The 18,635-nt window shown below is 40.6% G+C and overlaps 1 protein-coding gene across 3 annotated transcripts in view; it reads left to right on the forward strand.

Moving 5' to 3' along the window:
* Window positions 1-18,635, forward strand: part of Samd5 (sterile alpha motif domain containing 5) — a 400,983-nt gene that overhangs the window by 36,357 nt on the left and 345,991 nt on the right. Inside the window, exon 2 of one of the 3 annotated variants that reach the window (XM_006984441.4) lies at window positions 7,347-13,177. The exons of the other annotated variants lie outside the window; for them this stretch is intronic. Within the exon in view, the coding sequence (XP_006984503.1) occupies window positions 7,347-7,409 (63 nt within the window). The 3' untranslated portion in view covers window positions 7,410-13,177. Of the gene's footprint in view, window positions 1-7,346; window positions 13,178-18,635 lie in introns of those variants that run through there. 3 annotated transcript variants of the gene reach the window in all.

Raw genomic sequence — 18,635 nt, forward strand, 5'->3', positions numbered from 1 at the left:
CAGAGAGAGCTGCTGTGGTGGAGCAAGCCATGAATATTCAGACTGGGGTATTGGGGAGATTTCTTGAAAATAGATAAAGTGAATTCAGTATTTTCCTTTTTAAAAAAAAACATACTTGTAAGAAATTGTGTGTGTGTGTGTGTGTGTGTGTGTGTGTGTGTGTGTGTGTGTAAGCATGTGTGTGCAGGTGTCCACAGAGTCCTGAAGAGGGCATCAGAGTCCCTGGAGCTGGAGTAACAGGCTGTTGTGAGCTGCCATGTGGATAGAGGGAACTGAACTTAGATCTTCCACAAGACAGCTGCAGCTCTTAAGTGCTGAGTCATCTCTGTAGCACTTGAACCCAGTATTTTAAGAAAGACAACAGGTAATATTTATTGTTAATGATGAAGTGTGCATGTTTAAGGGGAAAATAGAAATCTAGAAAACTCTGCCTCTTGACAGTTCCTATTGCTTCCTTTTCTTTAATGGGATGTGCTAGTGGATGTATGTATTCATAAATCTGTGTTTTATATATAATACATACATAAATAAATATATTATAGTCCTTAATGTATTTTTATAAATTATGTTTTATATAACCCAAGCAATCTATGTTATATATAGAATAGGAAGAGGGCAAGCATTTTCATATGTATCATGAGCGATATAAACAAAATCAAAATAAGCATTTTACACAATACCTAAATAAACATTTTGCATAACATTGAATGCTCTGTGTGAAAATAAAATTCCCTTCCACTAAAAATCACCTTTGCATATACTTTCTAAAAACAACAAAGCAATTAAAACTATCCCTAGGAGCATTCGACAGATTATATGTGTTGGTGAAAGTGCTCTGCATTTGTTACCTAAGGATGTGGTGACAGCTATCACAAGCTGGGTGCCTTAAAACAATAGAGTTTTTCCATCCTGCTTCTGGAGGCTTGAAGTAAAAGACCACGGTGTCAGGAGGACTGGATTCCTCTAAAGACTCAGAAGGGAACATCATTCCTTGTCCTGGACCCTCTGGTGACTCTAGGCTCTCTGGGCTTATGGTAGTTCACACCTGTCTCAGCTTTTCCCTTCAGCTGGTCTCCTTAGTATGACTCCACTTCATCTCTTCTTCAAACAAGGACACCAGGCATTGGGTTTAGGGCCATCTAACATCTCCTGTGATTTTAATGCCGATCTATGACAAATTCCCACTGAAAATACCGTTTCCAACTGAGGTTCCGTTTTTCGCATTCTTGGGCTACTGCTCAACTACTACAGATTGCACATCAAACTTGACTGCCCTGAATAGATGTAATTTGATAAGGTGGAATTTGCCAAAGGGCAGAACTGTTCTGCCCTAGATTATCAGCTTTCCCAGAGTAGCTCATCTGCATCTCAAAGCCTTAGCTTCTCCATTTATTAATCAGGTTCTGGCTCACTACCAAGTTGATGTGGGGTGAGGAGGAGAGATTATATGCAAGCACACATTCTCAACATGGTGCCTGCCTTAGAAAGATTTCCCTCAGTAAATAGTAATAGTGTCTTTACTATCACGGGGCAGTGGGTAATAATCATCATAGTATGCATTAGACACCTACTGTCATGGCAAATATTTTAGTGATCAGTGGAGTAAGAGCAAACAAACCCTAAGGTTAATGGTGATTTCAAAGATTGTTAATAGTAATAGTTGATATTGCTACAGGTAGGAAAATGAGACAGGGACAGGGCAAATCGAGTAACAGGACCCTAAGTGAGTGGCCCAGAACACTGAGTAGACATCAACGTCACCAAGGGCTTTTCATCTAAGTCATGTGCCTTCTCCTTGAGTTCTGACCTCACTGCCCATCCTGTAGCCAGCCTTGGCTGGTCACTGCTGAAGAAGGAATGAGTGCCTTGCTCAGGAGGGGAGCTGCCATCCTCCTGACCTCAGTTGTGCTGGGGTCTGAGCCTTTCTGGTCAGTTGTCTCTGAGTCTTCTTCCTGAAGCATGGTCCCACTTCCCTGTATGACCACCCCTCCGCTGGTTATCACTCTTGACCTCAGCAGTCCTCACAGCCCTTAATCACCTGTGTGGACTCCAGGCAATCTCTTCACTCAGTCTGGAACTGTGGCCAAGCTCCTTGTCTGTTCAAAGCTCACTACCATTCCACTTCCTCGGCCATATTATTACAATTTTGAAAAGAGAGATGACCTAACCTTGGGTTCCTGTTCTGACTGGCTGGCTGTTAATTATTCCAAAACAACAGAAAGCCTGATGTGGAATCCCCCGCAGTTAAATTCCTCAGCCTTTGTTACTGATGGAGGAGACAGGTGAGGCTCAGACTCCAGGCCTGGAGGACCTCCTGCAGTACTGGCTGTCGCTGGCTGGCCACAGTCCTGCAGGTTGTACTGTGTGTGTGGAGGAAGTCATCTCACTCTGCGTGCTCAGGGCTGTGAAGCGGCCTTCTAAGCTTCTGAACAAGTTGGGAATTTACATTACTATTCAGCTGGAAAAATTATAACATCAGTTAATGCCCCGAGGATAGCATAGACAAAGATGGTTTTGCTTTTTAACCTCTGAGTGTGTTTCTGCGAGTTTTATGAATAATAAGTGGGCAGGAAAAGTCCCAGGCAGCCTCTCTACTATAGTTGCATTTGCTGAAGAGCTGTAGGTAAGTCGGGGAGTGAAGATTAGAAATGCTCCTGTCCAGAGGAGGCATGGAGAGGCAGTTGCTTCTAATCCGTTTAATTTGTTCCAGAAAGGAAACATTAAGTCACCCCTCCCCCCCAGCGCATAAAGATGGAGACAGATTTGATAATCATCAGGAACTGTTCATCATTTGACTGAGGACATTTAGGTGTTTGTTTCTAAAGAAAAACAAAATTGATTCTTCTAGTCTATAGAATCTGAGGAAATCCACTCTGTAAGAGTCCCTCGTATAAAAGACTGGTGAAAGCGTTTTATATGGCAGGTCTTTTACAACATCACATCCCATCTTCTTTTCTGTTGGGGCCAGAGGCCAGCCTGAGCATCCCCAAGCAGAACACCAAAGGGAACCAAAAATGACCAGCAAGACCCACGATGTGGATCCACATCACTTTTTCTCTGTGCAGATGAAGGAAAATGGAATCCCATCTGACTTTCTAGGTTCAAATTCTACAACAGGAGCTTGTTTTGATGAGAACTTGTATGTGAGAATGATAATATAGGATGGTCATAGTGAGATCATAACAGCAGACAATCAAGAGGGACAGCATTCCTGCGGGGAGAAAGACGGAGGTCTGAAATGTAGGGTCTGTGCTCAGAGAGCTCTACAGTGAAAACCAAGCTGTACTCTTCTCCTCTTGAAGGAGAGTCCTACCTTCTTCAGTCCAATAATAACGGCCAGTATGCTATGACTGAATATCAAAAACACCTTAGCTTTAGTTAGGTCACAAAGTTAAAAACAAAACAAAACAAAAATTGTCACCAACCATTTAGATTTTCAACTTTGGTCTTCGTCTGTTATCATCTAGGAGACAGTATTAACAGTGACACCCCATTCCACCACCACCCCATGACAGAAAAGATAATTGTTCAGGAAGACCACTTTTTTTTTTTTTTAATTTGAGTAGCTAAATATGGAGTGTGTGTGTGTGTGTGTGTGTGTGTGTGTGTGTGTGTGTGTGTGTGTCTATTGGATTTGCATCTGTGGTTGTTTCTTCAGAGTACTGTCAAAGTTGAGACTAACTTCTTAGGCTGGGTTAGCTTGCACAGAGCTCTGATTGCCTGTAATTAGGGGAAGAACCTCAAGCTCAAAAGAGTAACAGACTACTTGAAATTGGCTAAAAATCAGAATAATCAAACTGGGAAAAATCAGATCTCAGCTTATCTTGATTTTTAAGTACAGAACAGTGGTTTCTTTCTGGGTTCAGCTGTGTTTCCTGTCGCCATCCTGTCCGGCGTCCCACCCCACCCCTATGGCCCAAGCATGCGCTCTGTTTCTCAGATTACAGTTAAAGCGTTGGTAGAGATGCAGAGGCAATAACAGCCAGATCCCCGAAGAAGGAGCCCCCACCCAAACCTAGAACAGATATGACTGAGAAAGAGCCAGTGTAGCCCGAGAACTAGGCCTGGGGGTCTCTCCTGTGAAGACTGAGGCATGCTCTCCAAGTCAGGGAGGAGAGAAACAGAACGGACCCACTAGGATGTTACCATTCAGCAGTTCTGGCCTAGTGATTTAGAAATGATAATCCAACCAGCTGGAAACAAGCTGCTGGCCATCTTTTAAAATTGTTAGGATTAAAATTTAAATTTATCTTATTTTTTTAAGGCAGAGGCTCACTTCACAGCCTTGGCTAGTCTAGAACTTCCTATGTAGACCAAGCTGGTCTCTGTTACAGAGACTAGTCTGCCTCTATTTCCCAAGTGCTAGGATAACAGATATGTATTACTTCACCCCGCAGGAAATTTAATATTCTCTTTCTCTCTCTCTCTCTCTCTCTCTCTCTCTCTCTCTCTCTCTCTCTCTCTCTCTCCTCTCTCTCTCCCTCCCTCCTTCCCTCTCCCTCTCCTTCTCCCTCTCTCTCCCTCTCCCTCTTTTTCCCCCTCCCCCTCCCTCCCTTGTTCCCTCCCTCCCTTCCTTCAAACTCATCTTGGATTGTCCTGTGTATTAAGACCGGAAAACAATGCGGTATTCATTCTTCCTGAAGTTGGATTTGAAGAAGTTTGAGAACATACTAGATACAAGATTACATTCATGATTCTTATCTTCATTTCTTTTTTCTCCTCTTCCCCACCTAACGCTTCTTGTAATATGGAGAATTGAAGTCCATACCTCATAATGTTAGGTGAGCACTCTACCATGGAGATACATCTTCATCTCACTTTCATGACTGTTAAAGTCAGCCTTGCTCACTATAACCAAGGAAAAAGACACAAAGGACTATGATTTATATGATATGATATCAATATATATCAATCAAATGTATTGATACTTTGCTAGGTGGAATGAAGAGAGACCCATTTTTCATTGTAGGAGAATGCCAGGTAGTTGAGATGGAAAATGAACAATGAAAAAAAAAATGCAAGGTATGAGAACTGTATTACTGAATGCATGTTTGCTATTAAGATGTCTTCATTGTTTGCCTAGCTAGTCAGGATTCTGAGTCTGCTCATTTGAGTGGGACCTGTGAGGACTAGGCTGTGGGATGTTACAATGTGTCTCAGCCATCAGAGCACTAAGGGCATTGGTAACAGGGAAAATATTAACATTTCCCAAGTCATGATGCAACATGGGCTCTGCTAATAACTGCTCTCTGTGGCTGCTCTCCCAACTTGAAGCTCTCCATGACCTAGCTGTGGAAATCCTGTTTGTCAGCCTCCCACCCTCTTCCCTCAGGAAGGAAAACTATCAAATTGCAAGACTCAGCTTGCGGAATGAATTTGCTTTGCATTTGTGGAACCAAAGGCAAGAGAGATTTTGGAGGCTATTGGCTTGTGGTTAGATTTGTGAAATGACTTCATGTTCCCTCCCAGTCTCCAAATAAGTTTAATGTGAGACTGTCAAAACTTGAAGGCTGATAGCTTGTCCAAGGCATCTATTCTCTTCATATGTTCCTGGAACACGTGAGACCATGAAGGCTGGTTGGCTAACTTCATCCAGTGTTCTACCTTGTCTGGGGCAGGTGGATAAGGGACTTGTTCTTTCTCAGCCAGCATCTGTCTTCTTCCTAGTGACTGCTAACATCCCCACTTAAGGCTCTTTCTGTTACTTGCTCTTCTTCCTGATACCAACAGCCAAGCTGTCTGTGCCACACAGTAAATATAATAGGTGTTGTTAATATCTTGTCATTTGTTTGTTTACTCCAGCATCACAAAATGATAAAAAAACAACTCCTCCTGTGTTTCAATGATCTCCCCTCTCTAGGACTTCACCTTACCCCCCTCCCTCCCGACCGTCCCAACAACTTCGCTTGTCAAGATAGATTAAAGATTACTCCACCACAGATTGCAACAGGAAGTGATTTTAATAGAGGTATTAAATTAGGCTAGATATTTAAAAGGTGACTTTTTGAATATAATAATTATTAGTAAGATTTTCTTAGAGTTAGAGCCAAATACAAAATCACAGGACTATAAATAGTTTTCTCTCTGGAAAGGAGAATGATTAAGCTTGGTCAGTAATACTTCCTATCAGCTTAAGTTGCCTGATGGTGTCTCTCGGACTCACAGATAAGGACATATTAGCTGCAGGTGGCCACTGTAGAGCAAGGGGGAGAATGCCATGCTTTGAGAAAAATCATAGATGTGTAGAATTGGTCTTTAAAGGAGTCTTCATGGAATCTGCAATATGACTTGCATTTCGGGGGCATGGCTAAGTTTCAAAGAATAAACTTCAGTATAAGGGTGGAGCGAGACAGAGTGGGAAAAGACAATATATACAACCTTCCCCCAAAGAACATTTTTTCTAACAAACAACAACAACAAACCCGAAACAAAAAACCCAAAACCAAACAGTCAGATCCAAGAAACCCCAAACCAGGGACAAGTCTCAGGTTCCTTTGTCCCTTTAACTGCTCCTTTCTTCTTCTCCTTTGTCCATCCTGGGCCTGCAGGGGCATCTCAGCACATGACAGAGTGTAATGGATGGGCAGAACGCTACCATCAGCGGCTGTCTTTCAGTTTCAGGGGAGTCAGTGTGACAATAAAGGGGTGAAGAGTGTCAACACCTGTCAGAACTTGGAGATGATTCATGTAATATAAACCTGAGGCCCTAGAAGCTGATGACCACACAGGAAATGCATTCTGCTAGGCTATTGCTTTCACAGAAATCCTTATTCATATACCTCCAGCTCACGCTTCTGAAATGCCTTGCAGAAGAAGTCATTGTTTATGCATACAAATGATGATTAAAGATGATTGTGAATCGTCTCTATTTTAGAAGATGCATTCACTCTGAACTACAAGTTGAATACAAAAGTTCCCTTTGCATGTGAGACAGGCAACCAACCATTAGCATTTGGAGCATCTTCAGGATGTCAACTTAGGCTCTGTGATTAAAAGTTGCTAATGCGTGCATTGAACAATGTGACTGAGAAATTGGAACTACTACAAGGTAGATTTGAGGTTTTCATTTTCCTTTTCTTACAAGGGACACGTAAGAAAAAAAAAATTGGAACATTTAAAAATAAACCAAAGGCTTCAGAAGAATATAATGCATTTTCCATTTATTATCTTAAAAGAGAAAATGAATGTGTGAGAAGCAGAAGCATTGAATGCTGTTTTTCAAAAGTCTACATGGTAACCAGAAAGGTACAAGCCTGACTTGAGGACAGGAACAGGCATCCATGATGGACTAGGGGAAGGATGGGTAAAACAGAACCTCAGTAACCCAGATATGTTCAAATCCACAGGTCCCAATGGCTGGCATCCTAGAGTACTTAATGAATTGGCCGAAGTCATCACAGAACCGCTAGATATCATTTTTGAGAGCCCGTGGAGGACTGATGAGGTGCTGAAGACTGAAAAGGGCATATTTAGAATCTTCTTTCACAAAGGGAACTGGATGGTGACTCTGGAAACACTCATCAGCTTAAATTTCTTGCTTGGAAAATTCTGGAATAATCAACTTAGTAAGCTGAATCACTTACTTGTAGCTAGGAATAAGGCAGCAACATACTGCCCATGAAAAGATACTGAACTTGGTTTTAAAAGGATACTCCATGCGGGAAGAAGTCTGATACATCTCTTGGAATTTCTCTCCTTTGCTCTTTGAATTTTTCATCATACTAGATGGGGTTGATTAAGGCTTGTGGGTAATTACTAAATTTGAGTATATTATACAAAAGTAGGTTTCTTACAATAGCTAATTAATTATACCACTTTCAAATTAGCCTCTATCTCAAGAACAGTAACTTTCATCTTATATATTAACATACATGTTATTTTACTTTGCATAGGGCTCTGTTTTCATTAAGCTATGATATTTCATTTAATTTTATATAAAGTAGTTTGGTGAAGGAACTCTTATTTTAGGTGCTTTATATAGTAATTTTATATATGAGTATAACCACAACACTGACAGATTAAGGAAGAAATTATTTTCTGACTTTTAAAATTGAATGTGGTGGAGGTGTGGCTGTCACTGTTAAGAGTACCACGTCCTGACATGACATTGAAGACATGTCAGCTGTTTTATTCTTCCTTGCCTGGAGACTTCTCCAGCCTCCCCCTTCCCAAGATGCCTTGTCTCCCGCTCTTTGGTAGGCTTCTGACACCAGTTTGGGGGCAGGGAAGTGGATGGTGGCAATAGGTAAGAGGACTGGTCCATGGACCTGGACTGGAGGAGGACAGAGGAAACTGAGTGGGAGTAAGAAAATTAGGATGACTCTAGAGATTTTTTTTTTCTTTCTCGTCATTATTTCCTTTGGGTGTTGGAGATGCCACAGTGATGATGGAGCCTGACTTAGAGGAGAGAGGGCTATGGGAGGTTTAACAGTGCTGCAGACTTCTGGGGCTGGCCAGTGTAGAGAGCCCTGCCAACTGTTCTGTATTGCAGAATCGTCCCTTCGCTACTCAGAAGGACATCAAAGATGCAAGCTTATGTCATTGTAATTATGGACAAGAACAGGAAACTTTTAGAGGCAAGAGACTGACAGTCACCTTGTCTCTGGGAATAGGCAGGCAGTTAGGAAGGGCAGGCAGGTCCAAAGGCCTTCATGGCACAATACTGTTTTTAAAATAATGAAGTTCAAACACTTGAGCTGCCTTCAGACATAAAATTTGGGCACCATGCAAAGCCTTTCTCCAGATTAAACACAAATGTAAGGAAATTAGCTTCTAAGAGTATGTGCGAGTTGGTCCTTCTGTGCTACATACAATCAAACACTCATCACCTTTTCATATAAGCTAGTCTTTAAAATACCTGTTAGACTTTTTTTTTTAATAAGAGGTATGGGTGTAGACTTTTTTTTTTTATAAGAGGTATGGGTGTCTGCATAGATTACTGATACGATTTATTGTGATAATGAATGGCTTCCTGGTTGAGACCTCATTTCCAGGTGCCACATCTGTGACAGATTTATTTCACAGATGTACATTTGCATGCATTTGTTGAGCTATGGCTAGCAAGGACCCATTTTCTGAAAAAATCTATTATTTACCCTAGAGGCAAAAAGAATCGAATCCGTTGCAACCAAAAAAGGGCTCTCATGTCTTTTCAAGTTTTATTTTCCATTTGAATGATGTCCAACTTCAATTATTTGGCTAAATTTAAATCTTGTCCCTATGCCACTATTGGAATTTGAAATTAACAATAACCTACCTTAATTATGAGTCACAATTTAAAATGGTAGACTTGCCAGTGAGTCTGAAAGACTTCTTAGGTAAAGGTAGAAGAATAAAACTCTGTGAAAAGAATCAGTGAAAAGAAGCTTGCTAACGCCTGTGCATTAAGTCAAGATGAGCTAAGACAGCATATCAAAGGAATTCTGACCTTGAATTGTATCTTTTGGGACTAATCTTTAGGAAGAGTCAATTTCTCACTGTGCCTTTTCCTTTTATCTAAACACTGGTGATTTCCTTAATATCTAAATATAAAAGATGAACAAGACAGCAAGACTCATGTTTGATTATGTCAATTCATAGTTCTCCCCTCAAATAAGTCATAAGTGACAGGGTCTTATTTCATAATATTGAGAGGTATAGAGAATAATAGCAATTTTTTTCATCTTAAAAAAAATTGGGGAATGTATGAAGAAATCTTAATCATGCAAAATGTTGACAGCACATATATGTAATCCCAGCAGAATTCCAAGTCCAAGGCTAGCCTGAGCTATGTAAGGAGATTCTGTCTCAATAAACACATCAGAACAAAATAAAATAAAATAGAAGGGACTATGGATACAGCCCAGTTAGTCAAGTTTGTGCCACACAAACATGAGGATCAGGGTTTGAGCCCTAGAATCTACCAGGTAAAAAAGTCAGGTGTGGCAGTATGCACTTATATTGCCAGCACTGGGTAGAACTGGACAGCAGACCCCTGGGGCTTGCTGGCTGGTCAGCCTAGCCTACTTGGTGAGTCATAGGCCAATGAGGACTCTGTGTCAAAGCATGCAATCAAAACAGAAAAACTAAAGGAAGTGTGCCTACAGAGGGACACCTGAAGCTGACTTCTGGCCTCCACATGAGTATGCATTAGTGTGCATGTGTGAGCACACACATGCACATACACACACACACACACACACACACACACACACACACACACATGGAAACACAATTAGTGAGTGAGGAAAAGGAGGAGGGAGGGAAAGAGAGATATTTCTGGACATAGGGAAAAATAACTATTTAAAGAATAAAGCCAGCCGGGCGGTGGTGGCGCACGCCTTTAATCCCAGCACTCGGGAGGCAGAGGCAGGCGGATCTCTGTGAGTTCGAGGCCAGCCTGGGCTACCAAGTGAGTTCCAGGAAAGGCGCAAAGCTACACAGAGAAACCCTGTCTCGAAAAACCAAAAAAAAAAAAAAAAAAAAAAAAAAAAAATCTCAGAAGAAACATAATTTATAGCTATTCAAGGTGGTAGTTTCTCAATCCAGAGGATCAAGTAGTTTCTTAGATCAGAGACATTTGCATCATGGTTGGTAATTTGAACTACAGGATGACAGTGAGCATTAAGTTTTTCCCTTGAAATTACTCAAATCATAGTTCAAATTCTAGAATGATCCCAGTAGTGTTTTCCTGTGGTGACTCTCCTAGGTGCACAAGCTCCAAAGTATCTTGAGGAATCATTGCAAATAATTCTGAAATGAAAGCCTCTTTTCTCTCGTCCATAAAATGGCAAAAATAAGTCTCTCCTCCACTTAAGAGGCTTAAGAGTTACAGCTTATATCTCTTCTCAGTCTTTGGCTCAGGCACGGCATCAGCAGGCACTGACTGTCTCTCTCCCTACCCCCTTGCTGAATTTCAGTTATTTTCTTCATTTCTTCTTATGTGGAAGAGATTACCTTCAAACCAACCGGAGAATTCAAGTATATATTGACATGTCCTGCTGCTGCTGTTCATTAAATAAGGCCTCTCCCCCCACCCCCGTCCCCGCCCTTTAAGGGCTCAGAATAGCTACCTTGTGCTATCACACTAGGAATTCAGTGAATGATTAGTGACTGAATGCAGAGAATTTGACTTAACAATAGGCTGAGGAGATGGCTCAGTCAGTAAGATGCTACCCTTTCAAGTACACAGGACTGAGTTAGACCCCAGAATCCTCATTTAAAAAGTACAAGTGCTTGTAATCCAGTGATGGGGAGGTGGGGACAGTTGGATACCTGGAGCTAGACTGGCCTACTTGATGAGCTCCAAGTCAGTGAGAGACCCTGTCTTTCTCTCACACACACATGAGGAGGATGGCATCTGAGGGACAATATCTGAGGTTGACCTTTGGCCTACATACACACCTGCACCAACACACACACACACACACACACACACACACACATACACACACACACACACACACACAAAAAAAAAAAAAAAAAAAGAGGGATCACGTTAATAAAGGCCAGCATTTTTTTTCGCCTGGAGAAACTGCCATATGGGCACACATGTAAATATTTTATTGGCATTCCTGTGTTTATAACAGCATCAGGTATATAAATTTGGGGAGTGAGCGTGGCATATGTGTGTGTTCCTGGTTTCATGACTTAGTTGCACAGTAAGTTCAAGTGGCTTCCCCTCAATGCTGCAGCTGTGGTGAATCCAGCCAAAGAATGACACGGATGATGAGGAACCAACCAGCCCTTTTGTAAGCGTTAAAGAGAAGCCAGTCATACCAGTGAGCAGATAGAGAATTGGCACCAGCATGTCTGAATAGTTTATTGTTTTAGAGCCTGGGTATCGTAAGCAGTTCACTTGAGTAAGTGGGGTTGACGAACAACCAAAAGGGAAGTTAGCGAAGTTAAAATGTGGGGGGAAATGCTGTACTCATATCTAATGTAAGTGATATCTAAGTAGTTATGAAAATAGCTTGTCCAGGTAGATGAACTATGCCACACTTTCCAGGATGGAAGGGAATGAGAGGAGAGTACTGGAGCCAGGGACATAAAAATGAAGACCCAACTTCCAATCAATCGCCAAGTCTTAGTCCCAGTGGCAAGACTTGGAAAATTTTTGCATGAGATAAGCTGGTAATGTAGAAGAAACCCATAGGGGTGTGTACACGGATGATTTACTAAATAACATCAGGCTGCTAAGAGCAAAGCAAGTTAGGCTTTGGTTTCTAGAACTTTCTGATTTTACACTTATAATGGGTCTTATCTTTAATTATATATTCCTGTATCAGATAAGCTACAGTATTAGATTCTTGATTTTAAAATCTGCTGCAGCTTCACATTCTTAATTTCTAATGACATAAAATCCAGTGACTCCCTTGCACAAACACTAATCATTAGTTTAGATATTTCTATTAAATGTGAAGGGAGAAAAGAGTCGGGTAGCTTAGGAAAATGATTGAGCTTACCTTTCTCTTTCTACTCATCAAAACAGGTATTTTCCTCTTTTAAGTTGTCTAAGTTCTGGAAATAAAATTTTATATTTTATGTTTACTGTTCAAGATACCTTTTAGGAAAATAGGTGGTTAAATTCTACAGTAAGAGCTGTGTGACTATTTTTTTCCTATTTCTTTATTTCTATTTTTTATTTTTTTACAGTTTTCTTCAAATTTCTTTCACTGGGCCAAATCCAATTAGCTAAAATCTGAACATTCAAACTGGACATTTTTATAGATATAGTCTGTATAATGTGTTTCATTAGATGAATTTTTTCTTACTCCAAAAATGAAAAACTGTATTGACTCTCCAAAACAACGTGGCATGTTAGACAGTCTACCATTCACTTGCAGCTGTTGGCTGGGCATGTTATGAGATACAAGTTGGGTTATTAAAGCCATTTACTCAAAAATTGTCTCCCAATAGAGGTTTGTATATGGGGCTGAGAAGTCCACATGAGTCTTTCCTAGTGGTCAAGCATAGATTTTCTGATCGAAACCACCATTTGGATTTGTAAACATAATGGCAAAATAATGTTTTCCCCCTTTCAGGGTTTTTTTTTCTTTCTTTCTTATGGAGGGACTATATGTGGTGAGCCTGTGAAAAGCCAAATCGGGACATTGTTGTGAGCCATGTCATGTATGCAGCATTGTGATTTGCAAACATGTTTCCCCTTCAATAAATGTCACAGCTTTCACAGCGGTTCCACCTTGGTCTCTTTTGTAATCTTTTACATTCTGATGAAGGCAGCAGTATGAGCATTGTTTGAACTGGTAATCTATGCATGTTCATGACACAGTAGCTAAATGGTCAGCATGGAGAATCTGAGTTCCAACTGCAAAGAACATCTCCGACACTGCATGTACGTGTAAGTCCATCATACACACTGGAGTGGACGTATGTAAAGGTTATACATGAACCAAGTGACCTTCCCTTGTGTGAGTCTGCCCAGTGACAGTGGCTTACGCAGCAGGAGTGGTGGGGTGTGTTGGTTGGTGGGAAGGGTTCTTGTAGCAGTTTCTCTACATGTGTGTCTGCTGTGGCTCCCACAGCACTGCATCCACTTGAGGATTGTTGTAATTCGTCTGTAGAAAAGCTATGTCTTAGAGATTATCAGACCGAGCCCTGAACTCAAACCTGAATATAATTGATTTGGAATTTGAGGACCCTAGAAAAGTTGAAGAATCATTTTATTTGCTTATCATAGTCCTAAAATATTAGTTTGAAGTTTGGTGATGATGCTTTGTACACTATGATAATTTCTAGTGATTGTTTTTGTTCACATTGAATATGAGATGAATGTAAATTTAAAGTGAAGATGTAGTTGTTTTTTTTTCCACATGACCCCTACTCTTGTTTTTTATTTTTTTTTCCAGTATATATTCTTAAAGAGTGCTACGACATCTTAAAAGGAAAAAAAAAAAGACTTCTCTTTCTAGAGTGCACTGATTTTGAACTTAGTCGGTTCATGATTTAGCCTTGGCACTCATCCATGTAGTCCCAGGGGCCTCCAAGGACCAGGACCAGGCTATGAAACCCAATATTTCACCTCCATATCTTCCTTGACCTCAAAGCATTTTTAGTAAAGTTCATGGTCTTGAGAGATAGCATTGAAACACTTTTTTTTTTAATTTAAGCTAGGGAGGTAATATGCAGGCAGCAGAGCTCACCGATATGCATTTTTAGAGAATAGATGGTTTATGTCATTAGCAAAAATCAGCTCACATCAGGCAGCTTCTAAAATGTCTTTCATCTGAATGTGGATAATGAGTGGCCCTAGTTCCATTCCAGGCCATCTGGTGCCCCGCTGAGAATTTTTGTTAATTTAAAAGAGAATTCTTAAACAATTTTAAATGAAGAAGTTACTCCTTGCTCCCTCCTGGACTCATCCCTTGAGGACAGAGTAGATTCCTGTAATTATGGACGCTTTTTTTTTTTTTTTTGGCTAGCATCTTCTACTTCAAAATACATTCTTGCACCACAAACAGGATGGCTGTGTGGTCTCATCAGCATCTTGGTTGAGTAATGAGTACTGGTTATGAGCTCTGTGTATTCAGGATGCATGCCTTCACATCCCTATCAGCTCAATCAATTTGACTTCAACTCCTTTCTGGAAGTTCTTCAATCTACCCAGCAGCATCCACAAAAATAGCCACTTGGGATGAAGAATAAACATTTAATTTCGTCCTAAATCTTTGTGAATCAGAAACCCGAATCCAGCCTTGGCTTTCTTGGTGAGTAGAGCTGTCTAAGTCGCTTCCTCTTACGCCTTCCATCTCCCATCTGTGAAAGCATTCAGGGACCAGAACTGCCAAACACACTCTGGGGAAGGTTGGAGAAACAGATGGTCTGTGAGTAACAGCATGTCTACCGGACAAAACCTCCAAGTGACGTTGCCTGAGGTCTTTGATGACCTCCACCAGGCCAGGAGCATCTTTGTTTTGCTCCTCCTAAGCTTGCTCCCATTTGGTACTTCCTCAGTTCCTGGCATATTGTTCAGCACCCGGTAGGCGCTTGGTAATGTTGTTGAGTGAATGAATGAAGGATTGAATGAATGCTTATGCTGAAGGAAACTAAACTCCAAGATCTGGAAGTTGGTTCTATGAGGGCACTTCCTGTTTTCAAGGAATGTGCAGAACACTGTGGCTTCTGTGTTCCTAGGACAGCATGCCCTTGACCTCCAGACACCGACAACCACATTTCCCATTGTTAGGCATCTACCTTTCATGGTTTCGTTGTTATGCAGATCTTCTAGATTTCCTGTTTTCTTTTGTATAAAATCAAATAAAATTTTATGTACTCTATGTATTAATTGATTGATGAAGTCACATCAAGTAATAAAATGACACTATTGGAATCAAGATTTTTCTTTTCATTGTATTTTTCTATTTTGAATTGTCAAAGGAATGTCTTCTATTCCTGCAACTAAAACTATGAGTATCCATCTATTCCTGCAAGGAAAGCTGGTCACACTATGGTCAATGAACTTGCCTGTTACATGTTAGTATATGGTTTCTGCCAGACAAAAATATAAAAATATTTTGAAGGATAAACTTCCTCTTAGCACTTTGGACACACTCTGCATTGGCATAATTAATGGGAAATTTGTGCTCCATGACTTTGTCTCTTTAAGAAATTATTTTTTCTCTAAGGTTACTTCTGCCTCCTACAAGTAGAAAGGTCAGTATTTAGGAATAGTGCAGGGTTGTTCTGACCTGGGTTCGAGGCCCTCAGAGCTGTTGAGGATTAGGATTGCTTCACCTCAAAGGGATCATGGTTCCCTGCAGTGATTATATGGCTTCTTTCTTTCCTTCCTCTGATAGGCACAGATTACATGCAAAAAAAAAAAAGAGAGAGAGAGAGAAAGAAAGAAAGAAAGAAAGAAAGAAAGAAAGAAAGAAAGAAAGAAAGAAAGAAAGAAAGAAAGAAAGAAAAAAAAAGGGAGGGACAGGAAGCTGTTAGACTCACAAACTTGGACACAAATCCCAGCTGCCCACATTTGGCTGCAGGACCTTATACAAGCTACTAAGTCTGTTCTGTCACTTGAAAGTCAGGCCATGCCTTTACAATACCATACAAGCCAACTGGTAGAAGATCTTATGTTGAGGGAAGATATATCCTTACTATCTAACAGGTAGACATTGTTTGCTGATAGAAGGCGCTGAGGCAGGTATCCTAAAAGGGAAGTTTGTAACCTATGAACTAAAAACTGTTTCAAAATATATTACAGAAAATGCTTATATTCATGAATCCATTGCAGAACAATGTTAAAAGGACATTTAATGCATACCAAGCAATTAAACCATTGACATAATCTCCATATTAACTATGTGAAATATGAAATTCATATTTCATCTATGAATTATTACCATTCCATTGTTAAAGAAACTGAGATAAAGTTGAGGTTTTGGTAACTTAATCCAAAGTCTCATAGCCAAAAACCAAGGATCTGGAATTTGAGTACCAATAGTGTTACTTTAAACCTACTTTCTTAACCTTTATGTGTGCCTGGAAGTCAAAATTAACTGCCAGAATCAAATATACAGAAATCTATCAAGAAGCCCAGGAGAGCAGATTGGCAAGAGTTATCAGAAAAGAGGGGGTGCTGCAGGTGTGAGATCAGCTGAAGATGGTGTCTAGTGCAGTTGTGCTATAAAAGGACACTCAAGCCTCAGTTATTTTTTACACTCTGGAAGTTCGGAAAGCCAAGAATAAAGTGTTGGCAGGTTTAATTGCTGGTGAGAGATGCACCCTCTGTAAGGATGCTGAGAAATGCCATGACCTCACATGGCTAAAGGCAGAATGGAAAGAGCAAATGAGATGTGAAACCTCCTTTGGGATGGTCTTAATCTCATTCAAGATGGCTGAGCCCCCTAGACACAGTTTCTTCTAAAAGTTCTCACCTCTTGATACAATTATCTTGGCATACAAGTTTTGGAGGGAGTATGTTCAAATCACATGAGTTCTCCTAAACCAGTTTATAAGAAATATATTCATTCCATCCCAGTAGCTCTCATAGTCTTAACCCATCCTAGTATCAACTTAAAAGTCTTAAGTCTGGATTCCCTTCCATCATTTTAGTCAGATATAAGAGTCAAAGATGGGCTTCATCCCAAGACCAGTTGCTCCCAAATTATAAACTTGATGTAAAACGTGTGTTTCCAAAATTCAATAGTAAGACAGGAATACGAAAGTGTCTTAGTCACTGTTCTCTTGCTGTGAAGAGACACCATGACCAAAGCAACTTCTAAAAGAAAATATTAATGTTTACATTAATTATTAATTGCTTATAGCTTCAGAACATTTGTCCATGAACATCATGACAGGGAACATGGAGGCAGGCAGGTAGGCACACAGGCGTGACATTGGACCAGTAGCTGAGAACCTATGTCTTATTTACAAGATATAGGCAGAGAAAGAGTGAGACCGGGCCTGGCATGGGCCTTTGAAAGCTCAAAGTCCACCATCAGTGACAAGGCATACCTCTAAAAACTCTGAAGAGTCCACCAATTGGGAACCAAACTTTCAAATATGTGAGGCTATGGGGGTCATTCTGATTCAAACTACTACAGAATGATATCCCCATTCTAAAAGGAAACAATATCAAAGGAGAAAAGAGTTACAGGTTCTCAATGAAGTCCAAACACAATAAGGCAAACATTAAATCTTAAGGCAATAGAATCATCGTTTTAGATGATATGTTCTACTGTCTGGACATACTAGTTCAAGGACTGGATGCTCAAGGATCCAGACAACCAACTTTCATGGACTTGTATTTTAGCCTTTCTGAATAGGAGATCCTTGGTTTTCCTCCTAGACTGGTTATGTACAAACACTAACAAAAATAATACTAAGTAAATACATGATGATTCTGTAAACATTTTTGTAGACAGACATGTGTCCAGTACTTTTGGGTTATGTTCAACTGTGACCCCATCAGCCTCAAAAGTTGTCTGACCTTCAGGTATGCCATTACAGAACACTTATGAGAGTCTGGCCTCTGAATTTAACCCAGACCCTTTTGAGTTTAGGTGCTGGAACTTTCTTGATCTTTCTCAGGGTTGTTGGTAGAAGATTCTTGAACAGCAACCCATTTTTCCTTCAAATGGCCACTAAATGACTTGTTGGGTAAAGTGTTATGGGCTTGTGGCTCTGCAGTTGAATCACCAGGAATGGCAGCCACTTTCTGACATGTGCATACGGTGAGCCGATATTTAAAACTGACTATGTTGTGCTAGAGATGCATGGCTCAGTGGCAGCCTGCCTATGTAACATGCACTGGACCTTGTACTTAATTCCCAATACATAAGGAAATGACTGTGGTTCATTCTTCACCCTTGGTTCACACATTTAAAATGTAGAAGTGTGTACATTCAAAGCAATAAGGTACCCTGTAGCACAAATTCTAATTGGTCTTAATAAAAACCCGGAGTCAGAAATTGGGGTAAATGCTGAAAGATCAGAGAAGTTAAGGAGCCAGCTACTAGAGAGACTTCTTAGCTCTGTAGAATCCTCAGACCAGAAAGAAAGGGCTGAGCTCCTGTCTCCCCCCATCTTATCACTTCTTCTCTCCACCCAGCCATATCACTTCCCGTTTCCTCCTCCCAAATGCTGGGATTAAAGGTGTTTGCCACTATTGCTTGGCCTCTAGTAGCTAGCTCCAC

The sequence above is a fragment of the Peromyscus maniculatus genome, chromosome 16 (genome assembly GCF_049852395.1).
Source record: "Peromyscus maniculatus bairdii isolate BWxNUB_F1_BW_parent chromosome 16, HU_Pman_BW_mat_3.1, whole genome shotgun sequence".
Lineage (NCBI taxonomy): Eukaryota > Metazoa > Chordata > Mammalia > Rodentia > Cricetidae > Peromyscus > Peromyscus maniculatus.